The following is an 18,717-nucleotide window of genomic DNA, read 5'->3' on the forward strand; positions in this document are numbered from 1 at the left end:
GAAAAGGAAAGAAAAATGAGGCCGGGTGCAGTGGCTTAGGCCTATCATCCCCGCACTTTGGGAGGCCAAGGCAGGTGGATCACCTGAGGTCAGGAGTTCAAAACCAGCCTGGCCAACATGGCAAAACCCCATCTCTACTGAAAATACAAAAAAAAAAAAAAAAATTAGCCGGGCATGGTGGTGCGTGCCTGTAATCCCAGCTACACAGAAGGCTAAGGCAGGAGAATTGCTTGAACTCAGGAGGCAGAGGTTGCAGTGAGCCGAGATTATGCCACTGCACTCTAGCCTGGGCAACAGAGTGAGACTCCATCTCAAAAAAAAAAAAAAAAAAAAAGAGAAAATGAAATACGTACGCTTTTCAAAAATACATAGAACATATATTTAAAATGATAATATATCAGGCCAAATAAAAACTTTAAAAAATTCCAAAGGCAGAAATTGTACAAGTCAAATTATCTGATAAAAAACAAACTATAAATAAATAACATCAGGTTAACAAAAAAACAAAATATTTAGAACTTTCAAAAATCATTTATAGAAATTATTTTGGGGGAAAGAGGAAATTCAAATGGCAGTTTCTGTTTATGTACAAAATAACACAGGAACTCTGTCTTTCAAAACTGGTAAGATGCAAACAACTCTGTAATCAGAGGCCAAATTGTTATTTTAAGTATTTTTATTAAGAAAGGATTTTAAAAATAAAATGTTTCACATAAAAGAAGTATGAAAAAGAACAAAATGACCCAAAGTAGCAAGTAGACAGAATCAAACATAATAAGAGCAGACATTACTGAAACAAATAATATAAATAAATGCTAAAGAAAACCATGACCTGTGTCTTTGATAAGATCAATAAAATAAAACTCTAGAGAGGCGGGGAGTGATGGCTTATGCCTGTAATCCCAGCGCTTTGGGAGGCCAAGGCAAAAGAATCACTTGACCCCGGAAGTTGGAGATCAAGGTAACATAACAAGACGCTGTCTACTACAAAAAATACAAAAATTAGCCAGGCATGGTGGTGCACGCCTGTGGTCCCAGCTACTTACTTGGGAGACTGAGGCAGGAGGATTGATTGAGCCTGGGAGGTCAACACTGCAGTGACCGATGATCACACTACTGCACTACGGCCTGGGTGACACGGTGAGCCCCTATCCCCCCGCCCCCCAAAAAACAGCAAACCTCTAGAGAGACTTATCAAAGAAAACAGAGCACATATTTCAAAATTTGGAAATAAAGGCAGGGAATGGCGGCTCATGCCTATAATCCCAGCACTTTGGGAGGCCGAGGCGGGTGGATCACTTCAGGTCAGGAGTTCAAGACCAGCCTGGCCAACAGGGTGAAACCCCGACTCCATTAAAAATACAAAAATTAACCAGGCATGATGGCGCGCACCTGTAATCCCAGCTATTTGGAAGGCTGAGGCAGGAGAATCGTTTGAACCCAGGATGCAGAGGTTGCAGTGAGCCGAGATCGTGCCACTGCACTCCAGCTTGGGTGACAGAGAAAGAAAAAAAGAAAAAAAAAGGAAATAAAAAAGGGAGTTTAGCCAAAAATACAGTGGAGACTTAGAAAGCTGTAAGAGAATATTTTGTCAATTCTATGCTAATAACATTACATTTTTGAGATAATTCTATGGCATTTTTTTTTAAAGCCAAGTTATATGGTGAGTGTTGCTTACTGGTATATTTCCTAAAACAGCGTTTCCTACATTCCTAAAATATGCTGGATTTTCTTTGGTAATATCTTATTTAAGATAAGATATTCATAAGTGAGTTTTGTTTATATATAGTTGTTCTTTGTGACATGATTTTCAGGTTTTGATGTGGCTTTGACAAAAAGTATGAGCATCTTTTATTTCTCCATGCCTGGATACAATTTATATAGAAGCAGAATTGCTTATTTCTTGGCTATTTGGAAGACTTTATCTAAAACTCCTGTGGGTCTGGTGTGGTGGATTTGGGGTGGGAAGCTGGTTAACATTCACGGTTTTGTTTCTGCTTACTGTTATTTTAGAGTTCTAAAACTGTGGACAATTAGTTACGTTTTTCTAGAAAATAATCTACTTCATTCAGATTTTCAAATTTAATTGCACAGTTTGCAAGATACAAAGTCATTTCATTTCCTCTTTGTTATGTTATTTCCTCCACCCTGTTTCTTTTTTGTTTGCTTGTTTGTTTTTGAGGCAGAGTCTCACTCACTCTGTCGCCCAGACTGGGGTGCAGTGGTGCAGTCTCGGTCCACTGCAATCTCTGGCTCCCCAATTCAAGCAATTCTCCTGCCTCTGCCTCCCAAGTAGCTGGGATTACAGGCACGTGCCACCATAACCAGCTAATCTTTGTGTTTTTAGTAGAGACAGGGTTTCACCATGTTGGCCAGGCTGGTCTGGAACTCCTGACCTCAAGCGATCTACCTCGGCCTCCCAAAGTGCTGGAATTATAGATGTGAGCCACAGAGCCCCACCCACCCTGTTTCTAATGTCATGTTTTTGAGCTTTCTTCCTTTTTTTCCCCCCCTGATTAGTTGACTTTTCAATTATTTATTTTACTCTAACGAACTCACCCCAAAGAGTTTGCTCCTACATTAATTAAATCAATTTTTTTTTTTTTTTTTTAGACGGAGTCTTGCTCTGTTGCCCAGGCTGGAGTGCAGTGGCACAATCTCGGCTCACTGCAAGCTCTGCCTCCTGGGTTCAGGCCATTCTCCTGCCTCAGCCTCCTGAGTAGCTGGGACTACAGGCACCTGCCACCACGCCCAGCTAATTTTTTGTATTTTTAGCAGAGACGGGGTTTCACTGTGTTAGCCAGGATGGTCTCGATCTCCTGACCTCATGATCCGCCCACCTCAGCCTCCCAAAGTGCTGGGATTACAGGCGTGAGCCACTGCGCCCGGCCTCAGCTTTCTTTTTCTTAACCTTTTTCTGGTATGTCTTCTTAAAAATTATTCTTTCAATAGCTTTAGGGGTACAGGTGGTTTTTTTGTTATGTGGATGAATTATATAGTGGTGAATTCTGAGATTTTAGTGCGCCTGTTAACGGAGGAGTATACATTGCACCTAATGTGCAGTTTTTTACCCTTAGCCCCCTCCCACCCTTCCCCTTCTGAGTCTCTCAAGTTCATGGTATCACTGAATAAGGTATGTCTTTGCTTATACTTTTAATTTCAGTTTTCCTAAGAAACTGTATGGCATATTTTTTTGTTTTCAACCAAAGTCAGGTTTTGCCTTTTTTGCCTCACCTAGAAGTCTTTCTTTTTAAATTGCTTTGTTTTGTTTTGTTTTGTTTTGTTTTGTTTGAGACAGAGTCTCACTCTGTCCCCAGTCTGGAGTGCAGTGGCGCCATCTCGGCTCACTGCAACCTCTACCTCCCAGGTTCAAGCGATTCTCCTGGCTCAGCCTCCCAAGTAGCTGGAATTACAGGCACCTGCCACTACGCCCAGCTAATTTTTGTATTTTTAGTAGAGACAGGGTTTCAACATGTTGGCCAGGGTGGTCTCGATCTCTTGACTTCATGATCCGCCTGCCTCGGCCTCCCAAAGTGCTGGGATTACAGGTGTGAGCCACCTCACCTGGCCTACAACCTTATTCTTTACAGCATGATATTCTGTAGTGTAAATGTGTCACACTTTACCATACTCTTATTGATGGTGCAATTAACTCATTAATGGAGCGAGTAATTTATGCCCAGTGTGGCAAGGAAACAGAGACACGATCATGTTTCTACAGTACTGGTAGAGTTTTTAACTGATACAGTCCCCAAAAGGTATAATCTATCAAAGATCTTAAAAACGTATGTACTCTGTAGTCCTAGCTGCTTGGGAGGCTGAGGAAGGAAGACTCTTAGAGCCCAGGAATTCAAGGGTGCATTGAGCTATGATTGCACCACTGCACTCCAGCCTGGGCAATGGAGTGAGATACTGCCTCTAAAAACCAAGCAACCAACAAACAAAAATCTGTGCTTTTTAATTCAGAAATTCCATGTATAGAAATTTATCTTCAGATAATTATATGGCTGGGCACGGTGGCTCACGCCCGTAGTCTCAGCACCTTGGGAGGCTGAGGCGGGAGGATTACTGGAGTCCAGAAGTTCCAGAACAGCCTGGGCAACATGGTGAGACATCGTCTCTATAAAAAAAATACAAAAAATTCCCCGTCTCTATAAAAAGCACAGAAAGTTAGCCAGGCATGGTGGCGCACATCTGTGATCCCAGCTACACAGGAGGCTGAGACTGTGGAATCACTTGAGCGTGGGACGTCGAGGCTGCAGTGAGCCATGATCGTGTCACTGTACTCCAGCCTGGGTGTCAGAGCAAGACCCTGTCTCAGAAAAAAAAAAAAAAAAAAAAAGGGATAATTAGATAATTATAGAAGAGCCTAATGATTACTCTGCAAGAATCATTTTGGGTGCCTTATTTGGAAAAGTAAAAATGTTGGAAATAACCCAAGTATCCAACATTAGGGGAAATGGTTTAGAAAATTATAAATCCATGCAGTGGAATCTACAGGGCCATTAGCAGTGCGAGCAGGTAGTGAAGGGAGGCCACACATAGACATGCTAGCAGGTGTATTTTTCATCGTACTTTCTCTGGCCTTACAATATGTGGAAATGATTCTTCAATTCTGGCAAGAGTAACTCCTCGTCCTGGTTCTGGTGAAGGCATGACAGCTGTGAGCATGCATGTATGTGCTGGTGTATAGGCATACACACATACGTGCTCAAACTCTTAAACAGGAGCTTCTGCAAACATATGTAATAAGCTGGAGAAAGTCATTTTCACCAGCATCACCTCCATGAAGAGCACTGGGTTTATTTGAAAGAAATTTCTTGATGAATTGCTTAGAAGAGGATATGAGATCACAAATGATCTCAGTGTGTTCAGAACTGCCTTGCAAAAGGCAAGCAGGGGCCTCTTAGTTTACTCCAGAGGAAGCAAGAAGAGAGAAGAGGGAGTGGGAAGATGCGTCGGGGAGTCCCCAAGACACGCTCAGGTTTGACGATTTGCTGCAAAGACTCGCAGAACTCAAAAAAGCCGTTGTATTCACAGTTACAACTTACTACAGTGGAAGGATATGGATTAAAAATCGGCAAAGGGGCCAGGCGCGGTGGCTCATGCCTGGAATCCCAGCACTTTGGGAGGTCGAGGCCAGCAGCCTCGTCACTTGAGCTCAGGAGTTCAAGACCAGCCTGGCCAACATGGCAAAAACTCATCTCTACTAAAATACAAAAATTAGCCAGGCATGGTGGCTGGCACCTGTAATCCCAGCTCCTTGGGAGGCTGAAGCAGGAGAATCACTTGAACGTGGGAGGTGGAGGTTGCAGTGAGCTGAGATCCAGCCTCTGCACTGCAACTTTGGCGACAGAGCGAGACTCCATCTCAAAAATAGATAAATAGATAAATAAAACAAGCAAAGGAAAAAGGTGCTCAGGACAGAATCCAGGCAGGAGCTTCCAGATGTCCCCTCCTAGAGAGTCACGTGTGCAGTGCTTAATTCTCCCAGCATTGATGTGTGACAACACACGCAAAACATCGCCAACCAGGGAAACTCACCTGAGCCATAGTATCCATGGCTTTTATTGGGGATGAGTTACCCAGTATCCAGCCCCTCCAGAGGTCAGGCTGATACAGCATGACTCCGGGCACCCACCATAAATCATGTTGTTAGTATCAACTATCTGGCATGGCCCAAGGCCCCAGATATACAGAAGTCTTCTTATCAGGCAGAATATTTTAAGCCGTTAGCAGTTATCTTACAGGAACAGGTGAAGGGCCAGTCCCTCCTCTGAGATGTGCAGGGTTTAACCATCCCAAGGCTCTTGAGTTAACCCTGTAGTGAACAGAAGAGAAGGGGAAATGAAGGTAAGGAGCCTGGGGGTGGTGGCTCACACCTGTAATCCCAGCGCTTTGGGAGGTGGAAGCGGAGGCGGGTAGATCACCTGAAGTCAGGAGTTCGAGACCAGCCTGGCCAACATGGCAAAACCCCGTCTCTACTAAAAATACAAAAATTAGCTGAGCATGGTGGCGCTCACCTGTGATCCCAGCTATTCGGGAGGCTGAGGCAGGAGAATCTTTTTACCTTGGAGACAGAGATTGCAGTGAACTGAGATCGTGCCACTGCACTCCAGTGTGGGGGACAGAGTGCGACCCTGCCTCCAAATAATAAAATAAAAAAATAAAGTAGGGAGATATCAGAAGACGCTTGTGTATAGGGTGCCTTGCAGTAATCCCCAAATCTCACACACACACACCACAAAAAAAAAAAAAAAAAAAAACTATAAGAAGTCCCAAAACGCTTTCTGTAAATGAAGTTCTTACGGAAATCTGTGAGCAGGTAGTTTTGCATCAGAGAAAAAGTGTTTGATTGAGGCAAGAGTGGTGGAGAACAGAAGTGACAACAGACAGAAGCCAGGAGAAGTAAGGTACGAGGCTCTGCAGGATCACGAGGATGGTTGCAGCCAGATTCTGACATCAAAGGGGCAAGATTTGAAGTGGAAGAGGCTGATCTGATGAGGAGGAAGGACAAACTAACTTATTTATTTATTTATTTACTTACTTACTTATTTATTTTAGAGACAAGGTCTCACTCTGTTGCCCAGGCTGGAGTGCAGTGGTGCATGCAATCATAGCTCACTGCAGCCTTGAACTCCTGGGCTCAAGCCGTCCTCCCACCTCAGCCTCCTGAGTAGCTGGGACTACAAGCACATGTTTTTAAACCTGGCTAATTTTTTCTTTTTAATTTTTCTTATAGAGACGGGATCTTGCTATGTTGTCCAGGCTGGTCTTAAACTCCTGACCTCAAACAATCTTCCTGCCTTTGTCTCCTAAAGCGCTGGGATTACAGGCATGAGCCACCACATTCAGCCTGGAGAGAATTGGTAAATGGCCCCATCCCAGTTGAATCAAAGACTCAGAGAATCGGGGCAGAGCATTAGGTTTTCATTGCTTTCTAATTCATTGGGTAAATCTAATATGTAACCAGGGTCAAGACCCACTGCTCAAAGGTGTTTTCTTCACAGTCTTAACAATAGCCTTGTTCCATATTACCTTAAAATAGTTTCTCAACCTCAGCGCTATTGACGTTTTCAGTAGGATAATTCTTTGTTCTGAGAGGCTGTTTGGTACACTGTAGGATGTTTCTTTGGCAATATCCCTGGCCTTTAACCCACTATAGGCTGGTAGCACTCCCTTCCCAGTTTTGACAATAAAAAATGTCTCCAGACATTGTCAATGTCCCCTAGCTGGTCAAAATCACCTCTGGTTGAGAACTGCTGCCTTGCAAGAATTATTGAAGGTGTCACTTGTGGAAAATTTGCTTGCAGGGACAAATCTTTCCCTGCAACTCGTCTATCTATGTTCTGCTAGTATATCGATCATACTTTGTGAGGTGTTGGTGGTGGTGCGGGGCAACTGACTGCAGTTCCTTTTCAGTGGAAAGTTGTGAGTGGTTGTACTGAAGAAATGGTACATACCAACATAAATGGGAAACCTTCTGAGTGTTTGTGAGAAATGATGTTCAAGAGAATAAATGGGCCAGGAGCGGTGGATTACGCCTATAATCTCAGCACTTTGGGAAGCTGAGGTGGAAGGATGGCTTAAAGTCAGGAGTTTGAGACCAGCCTGAGCAGCATAGCAAGACTCTATCTCTACAAAACTTTAAAAATTAGATGGACATAGTGACACGTGCCTGTGGTCCCAGCTACTCAGTAGTAGGTGGGAAGATCACTTGAACCTCGGAGCTGCCAGTGAGCTATGATCACACCACTGCACTCCAGCCCAGATGACAGAGCAAGACCCTGTCTCAGAAAAAAAAAAAAAGTATATATATGTATATATGGCAGGGGCAGTGGTGACAGCTGGAACAAATCTCAACTCCAACATTTACTCACTGGCTTATCTTGGTTGTCTAATTAGCTTTTACTAACTGAAGTCACTCCAAAACTTAATTGCTTAAAAGAACACCACTCTTGGCTGGGTGCGGTGGCTCACACCTGTAATCCCAGCATTTTGGGAGGCTGAGGCAGGTGGATCATTTGAGATCAGGAGTTCGAGATCAGCCTCGTCAATATGACGAAACACCATCTCTACTAAAAACACAAAACTTAGCAGGGCATGGTGGCATGCGCCTGTAGTTCCAGCTACTCAGGAGGCTGAAACAGGAGAATTGTTTGAACCCAGGAGGTGGAAGTTACAGTGAGCCGAGATCGCGCCACAGAACTCCAGCCTGGGTGACAGAGCAAGACTCCATCTCAAATAAATAAATAAAAATAAAAAGAACACCACTCTTTACCGCTTATAAGCCCATTGGTCAGTGGGAGTGAGTATTCTGGTCTCATCTGGACTTTCTAATGTATCTGTGATCAGCTGCAGGCTGGAGTGGTGGCTCTGCTGGTCTTGGCTGGGCTCTGTCCCATGCCTGGGCCTCAGCTGGAACAAATGGACTCCTCTCATTCTGCAGAAGACAGGCCTGGCCCTGTGCACATGGCAACAACAGGGTTCCCAAAGAATTCCCAGGAAACTGATGAGGCCTCTTGAGGCCCAGACTTGGAACTGACCCATCATGCCATCTGCTGCACTATTGTGGTCCGAGTAGATCACAAGGCCAGTGGGCAGGACAACGGATTTCTCTCTTAGTAAGAGTAACTGCAAAGTCACTTAGCAAAGTGACCGCACTGTCACAGATAGGGAGGAGAGGAGAATTGTCGTCAGTCTACCACATTTGGGAAAACTACTGAACCTCATTAAGCCTCAGTTTTCTCATCTGTAGAACAGGGATGGTATTACCTACCCCAGAGTTGTTATGAAGATTCAATGACTGGTGAGTGCATAGTGCACTACTAATGATAGCTATTATTGCTGTCACGTCATTCCACTGTTTAATATATTTCAGTAGGCTGGGCATGGTAGCTCACACCTTTAATCCCAGCACTTTGGGAGGCTGAGGCAGGAGGACCACTTAAGGCCAGGAGTTCGAGATCAACCTGGGCAACATACCAAGAAAATTTTTTTAGTTAGCTGGGCGTGATGGCACATGCCCATAGACCCAGGTACTCAGAAGGCTGAGGCAGGAGAATCTCTTGGGCCCAGAAGTTTGAGGCTGCAGGGAGCTAGGATTGCACCACTGCACTCCAGTCATGGCAACAGAGCAAGACCCTGTGTCTTAAAACATTACATATATAGGCTGGGTGTGGTGGCTCATGCCTGTAATCCCAGCACTTTGGGAGGCCAAGGCTGATGTATCACCTGAGGTCGGGAGTTCAAGACCAGCCTGACCAACATGGTGAAACCCCATCTCTACGAAAAATACAAAAATTAGCCAGGCATGATGGCACATGCCTATAATCCCAGCTACTTGGGAGGCTGAGGCAGGAGAATCGCTTGAACCCAGGAGGTGGGGGTTACGGTGAGCCAAGATTGCGCCAAGCCAAGATCGCACCATTGCACTCCAGCCTGGGCCACAAGAGCAAAACTCCATCTCAAAAAAAAAAGAAAGAAAAGAAAAGAAAAAATAAATAAATAAATACATACATATATATATATATATGTATATTTCAGTGCTTGCACTTTACTCAGTGAATAAGTGCAATTTACAAAGCCTTCATGATCTGGACCCGTCCCTCGGCTCTACTGCACTTCCCCCTCTGGGCTTCTGTGCCTCTGAACTACTTAAGCAGTCTGAAAGTGGCATCATGCTTGCCTCCATTTTTATCACCAAGGCCGTGCTTTCCACCTGGCATTGGCCACCGGAATAATTAGATGCAGCAGAGATGCTCTGCTGTAGGGCCTACTTCTTGCCCTGCCTTTCCCGCCCCCTCTGAGAAGAGGTAATTATTCACCCTTAATTAAGGCCAGCCATGACCTTAGGTGGGAAAGAACATGGAACATTTGATGTCATTGAATTACACAGTGAGAAAGTCATTCTTCCTTTGGTTGCTTTGCAGCACTTCTGATTAAAAAGGAAAAAGTTTCATTTTGTGCTAGTGTGCCTTTAAACACCTCTCTGAGCCTTGCCAACCTCCCTTTTCAACAGAGTGAGCCTGAGTCTCTGAAAGTTCAACAGGAAAAGGATATTAGCTAAAATGCGACGATGCACAATTAGTCTCGTTTTTATTTTTATGGGTTTTTTTTTTCATGGCAAGTGATGCTAATTTCACATTTTCCACAGTGCGATCCAGATTTCTTCAAACCACATTTATTTGACCAATGAAAGGGGGATCAACTTAAAGGGAAATAAAGCCTTAAATAAATAACAATGTGAGTGGTACTCAGGACCAAAATAGAGAGGGGAAACTTGAGGGATGAGTTTGGGAAAATCCTGGAATACATCAGCTGTACAATCTCTCCTAATAAAAATCCTGGCCGGGCACTCATGCTTGTAATCCCAGCACTTTGGGAGACTGAGTTTGGTGGATCGTTTGAGCCCAGGAATTCAAGACCAGCCTGGGTGACATACTCTCTACAAAACATTTAAATATTAGCTGAGTGTGGCAGCGTGCCCCTGTAGCCCCAGCTACTCGGGAGGCTGAGGTGGGAGGATCAGGAGTCCAGGAGACAGAGGCTACAGTGAGCTGAGATTGCACCACTGCACTCCAGCCTGGGCAACAAAACAAGACTCTGTCTCAAAAAAAATAAAAAATAAAAAAAAATCCTATAGCTCCTATAGGATTCCCTGGTTGTTTGAGTCATGCCTTTGTTGGACACTAGATTCACAGTCTGTTAGGGCAGTGACCGTGTCTTCTCAGCCTTTGCTCCCAGCTCCTTACAAAAGTGCTGGCAAATTCAAGCACTCCAGTACCATTCGTGGGAGAGGACTGAGTCGCCAGTGAGTCATCATCCTGTCCTCAGCTGAATTGTGTAATCCCCATGGTGCTGGCAGGAGGAGGAATAACAGTACTTGTTGCAGTAGTAAGAGTAGTAATAGTAATAGTAGCACCAATAGTAATAGGAGTAGTCGTTATAGTAATAGTAGCAACCATTTATTGAGTTCATTATATGAGCCAAGTATTAGGCTTAACGCTGTATGCATCCATTCATTTTGTTCTCATTATGACCCTATGAGGCAGCTCTTTTTTTTTTTTTTTTTTTTGAGACAGAGTCTCACTCTGTCACCCAGGCTGCAGTGCAATGGCATGATCTTGGCTCACTGCACCTCTGCCTCTCAGGTTCAAGTGATTCCCATGCCTCAGCCTCCCTAGTAGCTGAGACTACAGGTGCATGCCACCATGCCCAGCTAATTTTTGTATTTTAAGAAGGGACGGGGTTTCACCGGGTTGCCCAGGCTGGTCTCGAACTCCTGAGCTCGAGCGATCCACCCACCTCAGCCTCCCAAAGTGCTGGGATTACAGGCGTGAGCCACCACACCCAGCCAGCTATTCTTATTATCTCCATTTTACAGATGAGGACATTGAGGCTTAATGCGGGAAAATAATTTGCCCAGAGCCACCTTGCTGGGAAGTGGCAGAGCTGGGAGTCTAAGGTCAGTTTCACTCCCAGGTTGGTGCCCTTCAGGACCACAGGGACAACCCTTCCCGCAAGGGTCTCCGAGATGCAATGCGTTGCACCTTTCTGGAGGCTACGGGGCTGCCGCTTCAGCAATTCATGTATAATTTAAGGGAATTCTGAAGCAGTCTGGATGTTTAAATGATGTCTTAGTAATGTAAAAATCTGCTTCTCTTCAATCTGTATTCTCTCCAAATTCAGTAGACTATCTGAGAACTCTCCTATCTGTACTCCCTCTCCAAATACCCGCTTGGCCCCACCTGTGCCCTGCCCAGCCTCCCATCTCTCATTTCACTGAAGAAATGAGATTCGGGTGGAAAAATACTGGTACAAGCTTGACCGAGCTTCTCTAACAGACACTGTGCATCACGCATCAGCTGCTGCTGTTGCTATGGTGACAGCCACAATTTCTCCCAGACAGCTTGGGTCTGAAGGGAGGGTGGACCCTTGGGGAACAAGTGGATCTCTCCAACCTGTCAGTCCCTCTCACCTTGCCCGTTTCTCTCACCTCCCCCACTCCCGCCAGCCCCCACACTTCCTTAGATGATGCTGACAGGGGGTACCAGCACCCCCAGGCCATCATAATTAGCATCTGGCCGTGATCCCAGTCTGCTGGCAGCACATTCCTCATCTTCCTCGCCAGCCAATCTCCTTTCCCCAGCAACCCTCCGACAGCACTGCAGCAGCTGCCGCACCGACAGCCTCCGCGCCAAGGTCACCCACCACCAGCACCAGCAATGACGAAGCACCCGCCTGCTCCCTGGGTGGACATGACACCGTTAATGCCTCACTGTGTCTAAACCATTTGGGGTCAGAAAATTGTGATTCTAAAAAAAAGAGAGGTTGTCCTTAGGAAGATGGGTGAGGCTAAACTCCATTTGCTAGAGGGGCTAAGAGATTCATACGGCTTAAGTTTCATCACTTCAGTTCTCCAGTAGAGAGGGAACTGAGCAAGAGGGGCATAAGACATTCCAGAAGAGTGAGGAAAGAATGAGAAAAGTTTGCGCATCGATGTGGCTTGGACTCTGGGGTGCTGAAGATGCTGGTGGTAATAAGGCGGAGGATGCTGGTTGGAATGATGGTGATGGCAACATCTCATTTATTCAGCATCCATGATGTGCCAGACACTGCCGTAGGCACTGTGCAGGCACTATGCCCTGTAGTTCTCGCACTGCCTGGGGAGTAGAATGTGGTACCCATGTGATGGCTACTGTCACTGCACCCATTTCACAGATGGGGAAATCGAGCCTAGAAATCACCCTGAGGAAACAATCACACGAATCCAAAATGTGAGGCGTTTCCATGACAACTAGCCTGGATGAACTCTTTAAAATATCAACGTCAGGCCAGGCATGGTGGCTCATGCCTGTAATCCCAGCGCTTTGGGAGGCCAAGGCAGGAGGATCGCTTGAGCCAAGGAGTTCAAGACCAGCCTGGGCAACATAGTGAGACCCTGTCTTAATAAAATTAAAAAATAAAAATCAGTGTCATTTACAAAAGGGTAGAAATCTTTTCTAGAAAAAAAGAGTAAAGAGGCAAAAACCAAATGCAATTTCTGATCCTACATTGGATCCTGACCAGAAAAATTAAAATAGTCATAAAAGACATTTGAGGGACATTTGGTGACATTTCAATATGGACAGCATGTGAGATTGTGTTAGGAAATCATTGCTAATTTTCTTTAAGAGTGATTCGGGAGTTGTGTTTGTGTAGGAAAATGTTCTTTGTTTTTTTTTATTTGTTTGTTTGTTTTGAGACAGAGTCTCACTAAGTCACCCAGGCTGGAGTGCAGTGGCATGATCACGGCTTACAGCAACCTCAGCCTCCTGGGCTCAGGTGATTCTCCCATCTCAGCCTCCAGAGCAGCTGGGACTACAGGCGTGCGCCACCACGCCTGGCTAATTTTTGCTATTTTTTGTAGAGACAGGAGACTTGCCATATAGCCGAAGCTGGTCTCCAACTCCTGGGCTCAAGTGATCCTTCCACCTCAGCCTCCCAAAGTGCTGGGATTACAGGCATGAGCCACTGTGCCCGACCTGTTCTTAGATGATACAGGCTGAAGTATTTAGAGAAGAAGTGTCATGATGCCTATAACTTACTTGTAGATATACTTACATACATATACATGTATTTACATATAAATACAGCAAAATATTAACACTTTTTGAACCTAGATAGCTCATCATTGGGTCATCAATAGTACCATTCTGGCTGGGCACGGTGGCTCATACCTGTAATCCCAGCACTTTGGGAGGCCAAGGCAGGAGGATTGCTTGAGCCCAGGAGTTCAGGATCAGCCTGGACAACATAGTGAGACCCCATCTCTACAAAAAATTTTGAAAAACTTAGCCAGGCGTGATGGCTCACACCTGTAGTCCCAACTACTCAGGAGGCAGATGTGGAAGAATTGCTTGAGGCCAGGAGTTTGAGAACAGCCTGGGCAGCAAAGCAAGACTGCCTCTCTACAGATTTTTTTTAATTAAAAATAAAAATAAAAAAGGATAGTACTATTTTTTCATCTTTTCTGCATGTGTGGAAACTTTAATTATGAGTCCTGAGGATAGGTAGAAAAGTTAGTAACTTGCCCAAGATGGAAGGCCACACAGCTATCAGGTTTCGAAGTGAACTCAAATCTGGTCCACTGGGCTTCAAAGTTATGTTCTGGAACTCAGCCTTCCCAGATATAGGGCTTCACTCACTGAGGGATGCCAGTGGGCCCACTTTGCAAGGGGCCATGTCCCAGGCAAAGATAAGGAAGTAGATTCTGGCAGAGTGTGAGAATCCCACCAGCTCAAGCAGTGAAACAATCTTCCAACAACTCATTCAGGAAATTTATTTTATTTATTTATGTTTTTGAGACAGGGTCTCACTCCGTCACCCAGGCTGGAGTGCAGTGGGGCAATCACAGCTCACTGCAGCCTCAACCTCCTGGGCTTAGGTAACCCTCTCACCTCAGCCTCCCAAGAAGGTGTGACTACAGGCACATGCCACTGTGCCCAGCTAATTTTTGTAATTTTTGTAGAGACAGAGTTTTGCCAGCCCAGGGCTGGTCTGAAACTCCTGGGCTCAAGAGATCCACCCACTTCGGCCTCCCAAAATGCTGGGATTACAGGCATAAGCCACCATGTCCGGCCTCAAGAAATACTTTTGTGAGACAACCGCATAATGGGTACTAGCCGAAGTGATGCAGTTGTGAATGACAAAAGTCCTCACCTTCGTGCAACTTGGTGCATCCACGTCAGGTAACATTCTCAGAAGGGCTTGGCATCAGATACCATCCAAAACATTTCTATCACAGTTACAGCTGAGGAAAGGAAGCTGGGAACCATGGTCTATAGTCTATGATCTTTTTTATTTTTTCTTTTTTTGAGACAGGATTTGGTTCTGTCGCCCAGGCTCGATTATGGTGATGTGATCATAGCTCACTGCAGCCTCGACCTCCTCAACTCAAGTGATCCTCCACCTCAGCCTCCTGAGTAGCTGGAACTACAGGCTTGTGCCACCACGCCAGCTATTTTTTTATTTTTAGTAGTGACAAGGTCTCAATGTGTTGCCCAGGCTAGTCTCAGTTAAATTAAGTTTAAATTCAATAGAGGATCACTTGAGCTCAAGAATTCAAAGCTACAGTGAGCTGTGATCATGCCACTGCACTCCAGTCTGGACGACAGAGCAAGATTCTGTCTCCAACTATATATATAACTAAAATAAAATAGTATTACATGATTCAGGGTACCCTAAACAGTGAGTTATCAGTTTGCCAGGATGGCATTAATAATCTGGAACTAATTGGAAAGAGACTTTGCAAGTTATAGAATCTGGATTTTAGGTGAAAGTGGGCCATCCTTTCCTCTCCATTGCAACAGAGTTCCACATAAAAGCAGGCAAATTCAATGTATTGTAACAGAAGCTGAGGCTCCGTAAAGTAATCCTTTGAAATATTATTTATTCTCTTACAACACTGCCCCCACCACACACACACACACACACACACATCTTTGTCCAAGTCTGAACAATGATGTGAAGAAAAACTTTTCTTAAAAGGATCACAAGAAAGATTATGGAAACATTGCCAAAGTAACCATCTCTGTCAAGCCACGCAAATTCTCCACCCACCAGGAAGTGGTGGCTTACACCTATAATCCCAGCACTTCGGGAGGCCGAGGCAGGAGGATCACTTGAGCCCAGGAGTTCAAGACTAGCTTGGGCAACATATTGAGGCCCCTGTTTCTACAAAAAAAAATTTTTTTTAATTAACCAGGTGTGGTGGCATGCGCCTGTAGTCCCAGTTACTCAGGAGACTGAGGGGGGAGGATTGCTTGAGTCCAGGAGTTCAAGGTTGCAGTCAGCTATGATGACACCACTACACTCCAGCCTGGGTGACAGAGCAAGACCCTGTCTCAAAAAATCAAAAACATTCTCCAACCAACACCAAGTTTATGTACTTTTATAATCCCAACATGGGGAAAATAATCAAAGAAACACAAGCCATGTTGTGGACAGAGAGAACACATTGGAATGAACTGCAAGAGAAGTACAGAAAGATATTTTGCATGAGAAATGCTGTGATTCTTACGTAGTGCATGCCTGAATTTCCTAAGATTTCAGGCTGCTGAAGGATACAGATGCACTTTCGCTTTAAAAGAGGCTATCCAGGCCAGGCACGGTGGCTCACATCTATAATCCCAGCACTTTGGGAGGCCGAGGCAGTTGGATCACCTGAGGTCAGGAGTTCGAGACCAGCCTGACTAACATGGTGAAACCTCATCTCTACTATAAATAGAAAAAATTAGCCGGGCATGGTGGTGCGCACCTGTAATCCTAGCTACTCGGGAGGCTGAGACAGGAGAATTGCTTGAACCCAGGAGGTGGAGGTTGCAGTGAGCCAAGATCACGCCACTGAACTCCAGCCTAGGTGACAGAGCGAGACTCTCTCTCTATATATATATATATATACACACACACACATATATTATTATATACAATATATAGTGTAATATATAATATATATATGGAGACTATTCAGTATCTAAATGGGGACTCATTTTGATATGCAAGTACCCACATAGGGTCTAGGAATTCATATCACTTATCTTTTGCATTCCTGGAGACCTTTGCTGCTCTGTCTACCGGAGGTTACACAACTTCATCACCACAGAGTCCAGGATGTCCCACCCTTGGTTTTTCTTCCTACTCTTTTCCCACTTGTCCCAAGCAATCCTGTTTATCTTGCCTAATGGAACTGTTCCCCACCAATGCATTAGGGCTAAATGGAAAAGGAAGGGCTGGCAGCCTCCCAGAGACTGAAATAACCTCAAGAATGGACATTTAATTCTGATAATGCCTCAGAATTCATATATGTGCCAATAAGATAAAAAGAATCGAAAATGATTTACACCCACTTATCTCCATGTTCTCACCTCTCAATCACTCCTCAACCTTCTTCCCTGCCTACTCCCTGCTTCTAAAATTGTTCTCATCAAGGTCACTAAAGGCCTCCTTTTTGTACCAGTGGAGACTTCTTGATTTCTTTCATTTTGTATTTTATTGTATTTATTTATTTATTTATTTATTTAAGATGGAGTCTCTCGATCTGTTGCCCAGGTTGGAGTACAGTGGCATGCTCTTGGCTCACTGCAACCTCCACTGCCCACATTCAAGCAATTCTGCCTCAGCCTCCCAAGTAGCTGAGATTACAGGCATGCACCACCACGCCCAGCTAATTTTATTTTTAAGACAAGTTCTCACTCTTTCACCCAGGCTGGAGTGCAATGGCGTGATCACATGGCAGCCTCAACCTCCCAGGCTGAAGTGATCTTCCCACCTCAGCCTCCCAAGTAGCTGGGACTCAGGCACACGCCACCACGCCTGGCTAATTTTTTATTTTTTGTAGAGACGAGGTCTTGCCATATTGCTCAGGCTGGTTTTGAACTCCTGGGCTCAAGCAATCCACCCCAGTCAGCTTCCCAAAGTAATGGGATTATAGGCGTGAGCTACCACACCCGGCCAAGACTTCTTGATTCCTTGACTGCATTTGATCACTCTCCTTCCTTCCAATTCTCTTCTCTGCAGAGTCCATGACATCCCACTTGTATCTCTCTGACTGCTCTTTCATCTTTTATGTTTACTTTTTCCTTTTACTTTCTGTTTTCTTTTCCCCATGCCTTAGAAGTTCCTATTCCTCAAGGTTCCTCTAGCCTTCTTTTCTCTCTGCTTTCACTGGTATGGCTTTAAATATCACTGCGTGCCGCTAACTTTTTATTGTCTGTCGCCAATTCAGGCATCACTTCTGGGCTGATGTTCAGTTACCTCCTGAAAGTCATCTGGTTGTCCTACAGACTCCTTAAATTCAACATGTCCAACTCTGGCCTTCTCATCCTTCCTTACATCTATTCCCTGTCCAGCTTTCTTTTTCTTTTCTTTTTTTTTCTGAGACAGAGTCTCGCTCTGTTGCCCAGGCTGGAGTGCAGTGGTGCAATCCCGGCTCACTGCAACCTCTACCTCCCGGGTTCAAGCGATTCTCCTGCCTCAGCCTCCTGAGTAGCTGGTATTACAGGCACCCACCACCACGCCAAGCTAATTTTTGTATTTTTAGTAGAGACGGGGTTTTGCTAGTTTGGCCAGGCTGGTCTCAAACTCCTGACCTCAAGTGATCCACCCACTTTGGCCTCCCAAAGTCCTGGGGTTACAGGTGTAAGCCACAGTGCCCGGCCCCCTGTTCAGTTTTCTTTTGCTCATAGAAAGGCATCGGAATCTACCAGTTGCCCAAACTTGAAACACGGGAGTTCATCCCAAGCTCCTCCCATCCACTCACTCACTGCCTGCAATCAGTTGCAGACCATGTGAGTCTACCTGTGAAATAGCTCATGAATTACATGGCAACTGTCTTGTTTCTTATGCTTATGATCTCCCTAGTGGCCTTGTCTTGTCTCTGCTCTGTAGTAAACTCCATGAGGGTTTGAGCTTTGTCCGTCTTGTTCCTCCTTTTATCCTCAGTACCTAAAATAGTGCCTGGCGCAAAGTAGGTAGTCAGTACATATCTGTTGGATGAATGAATAATCGTTTATCACCTCCTCCCTTGAACTGTTTGTGTTTTCTCTGTTCCCTCCTTTCATATCCATTGCCCGTGTGGTTGCTGGATGATCTTTGCTTTGGTAGGTGTCCTGCAATATGGCACCAGGGATTCTTCCCTTCTGATATTCATACGCTTGTACAATCCCCTCCCAGTGA

General features: G+C 44.9%; 2 protein-coding genes across 8 annotated transcripts in view; one reads left to right on the forward strand and one right to left on the reverse strand.

Moving 5' to 3' along the window:
• The window catches only part of TNRC6A (trinucleotide repeat containing adaptor 6A), a 213,948-nt gene that overhangs the window by 44,233 nt on the left and 150,998 nt on the right, over positions 1-18,717 (forward strand). The gene's annotated exons all lie outside the window — the stretch shown is intronic.
• Positions 1,436-18,717, reverse strand: part of LOC103229952 (uncharacterized) — a 28,329-nt gene continuing 11,047 nt past the window's right edge. The window contains 3 exon segments of the mRNA XM_073015688.1: positions 1,436-4,739; positions 4,742-4,907; positions 4,909-5,271. Coding sequence (XP_072871789.1) covers positions 4,587-4,739; positions 4,742-4,907; positions 4,909-5,271 — 682 coding nt within the window. The 3' untranslated portion in view covers positions 1,436-4,586.

The sequence above is a fragment of the Chlorocebus sabaeus genome, chromosome 5, assembly GCF_047675955.1.
Source record: "Chlorocebus sabaeus isolate Y175 chromosome 5, mChlSab1.0.hap1, whole genome shotgun sequence".
NCBI lineage: Eukaryota > Metazoa > Chordata > Mammalia > Primates > Cercopithecidae > Chlorocebus > Chlorocebus sabaeus.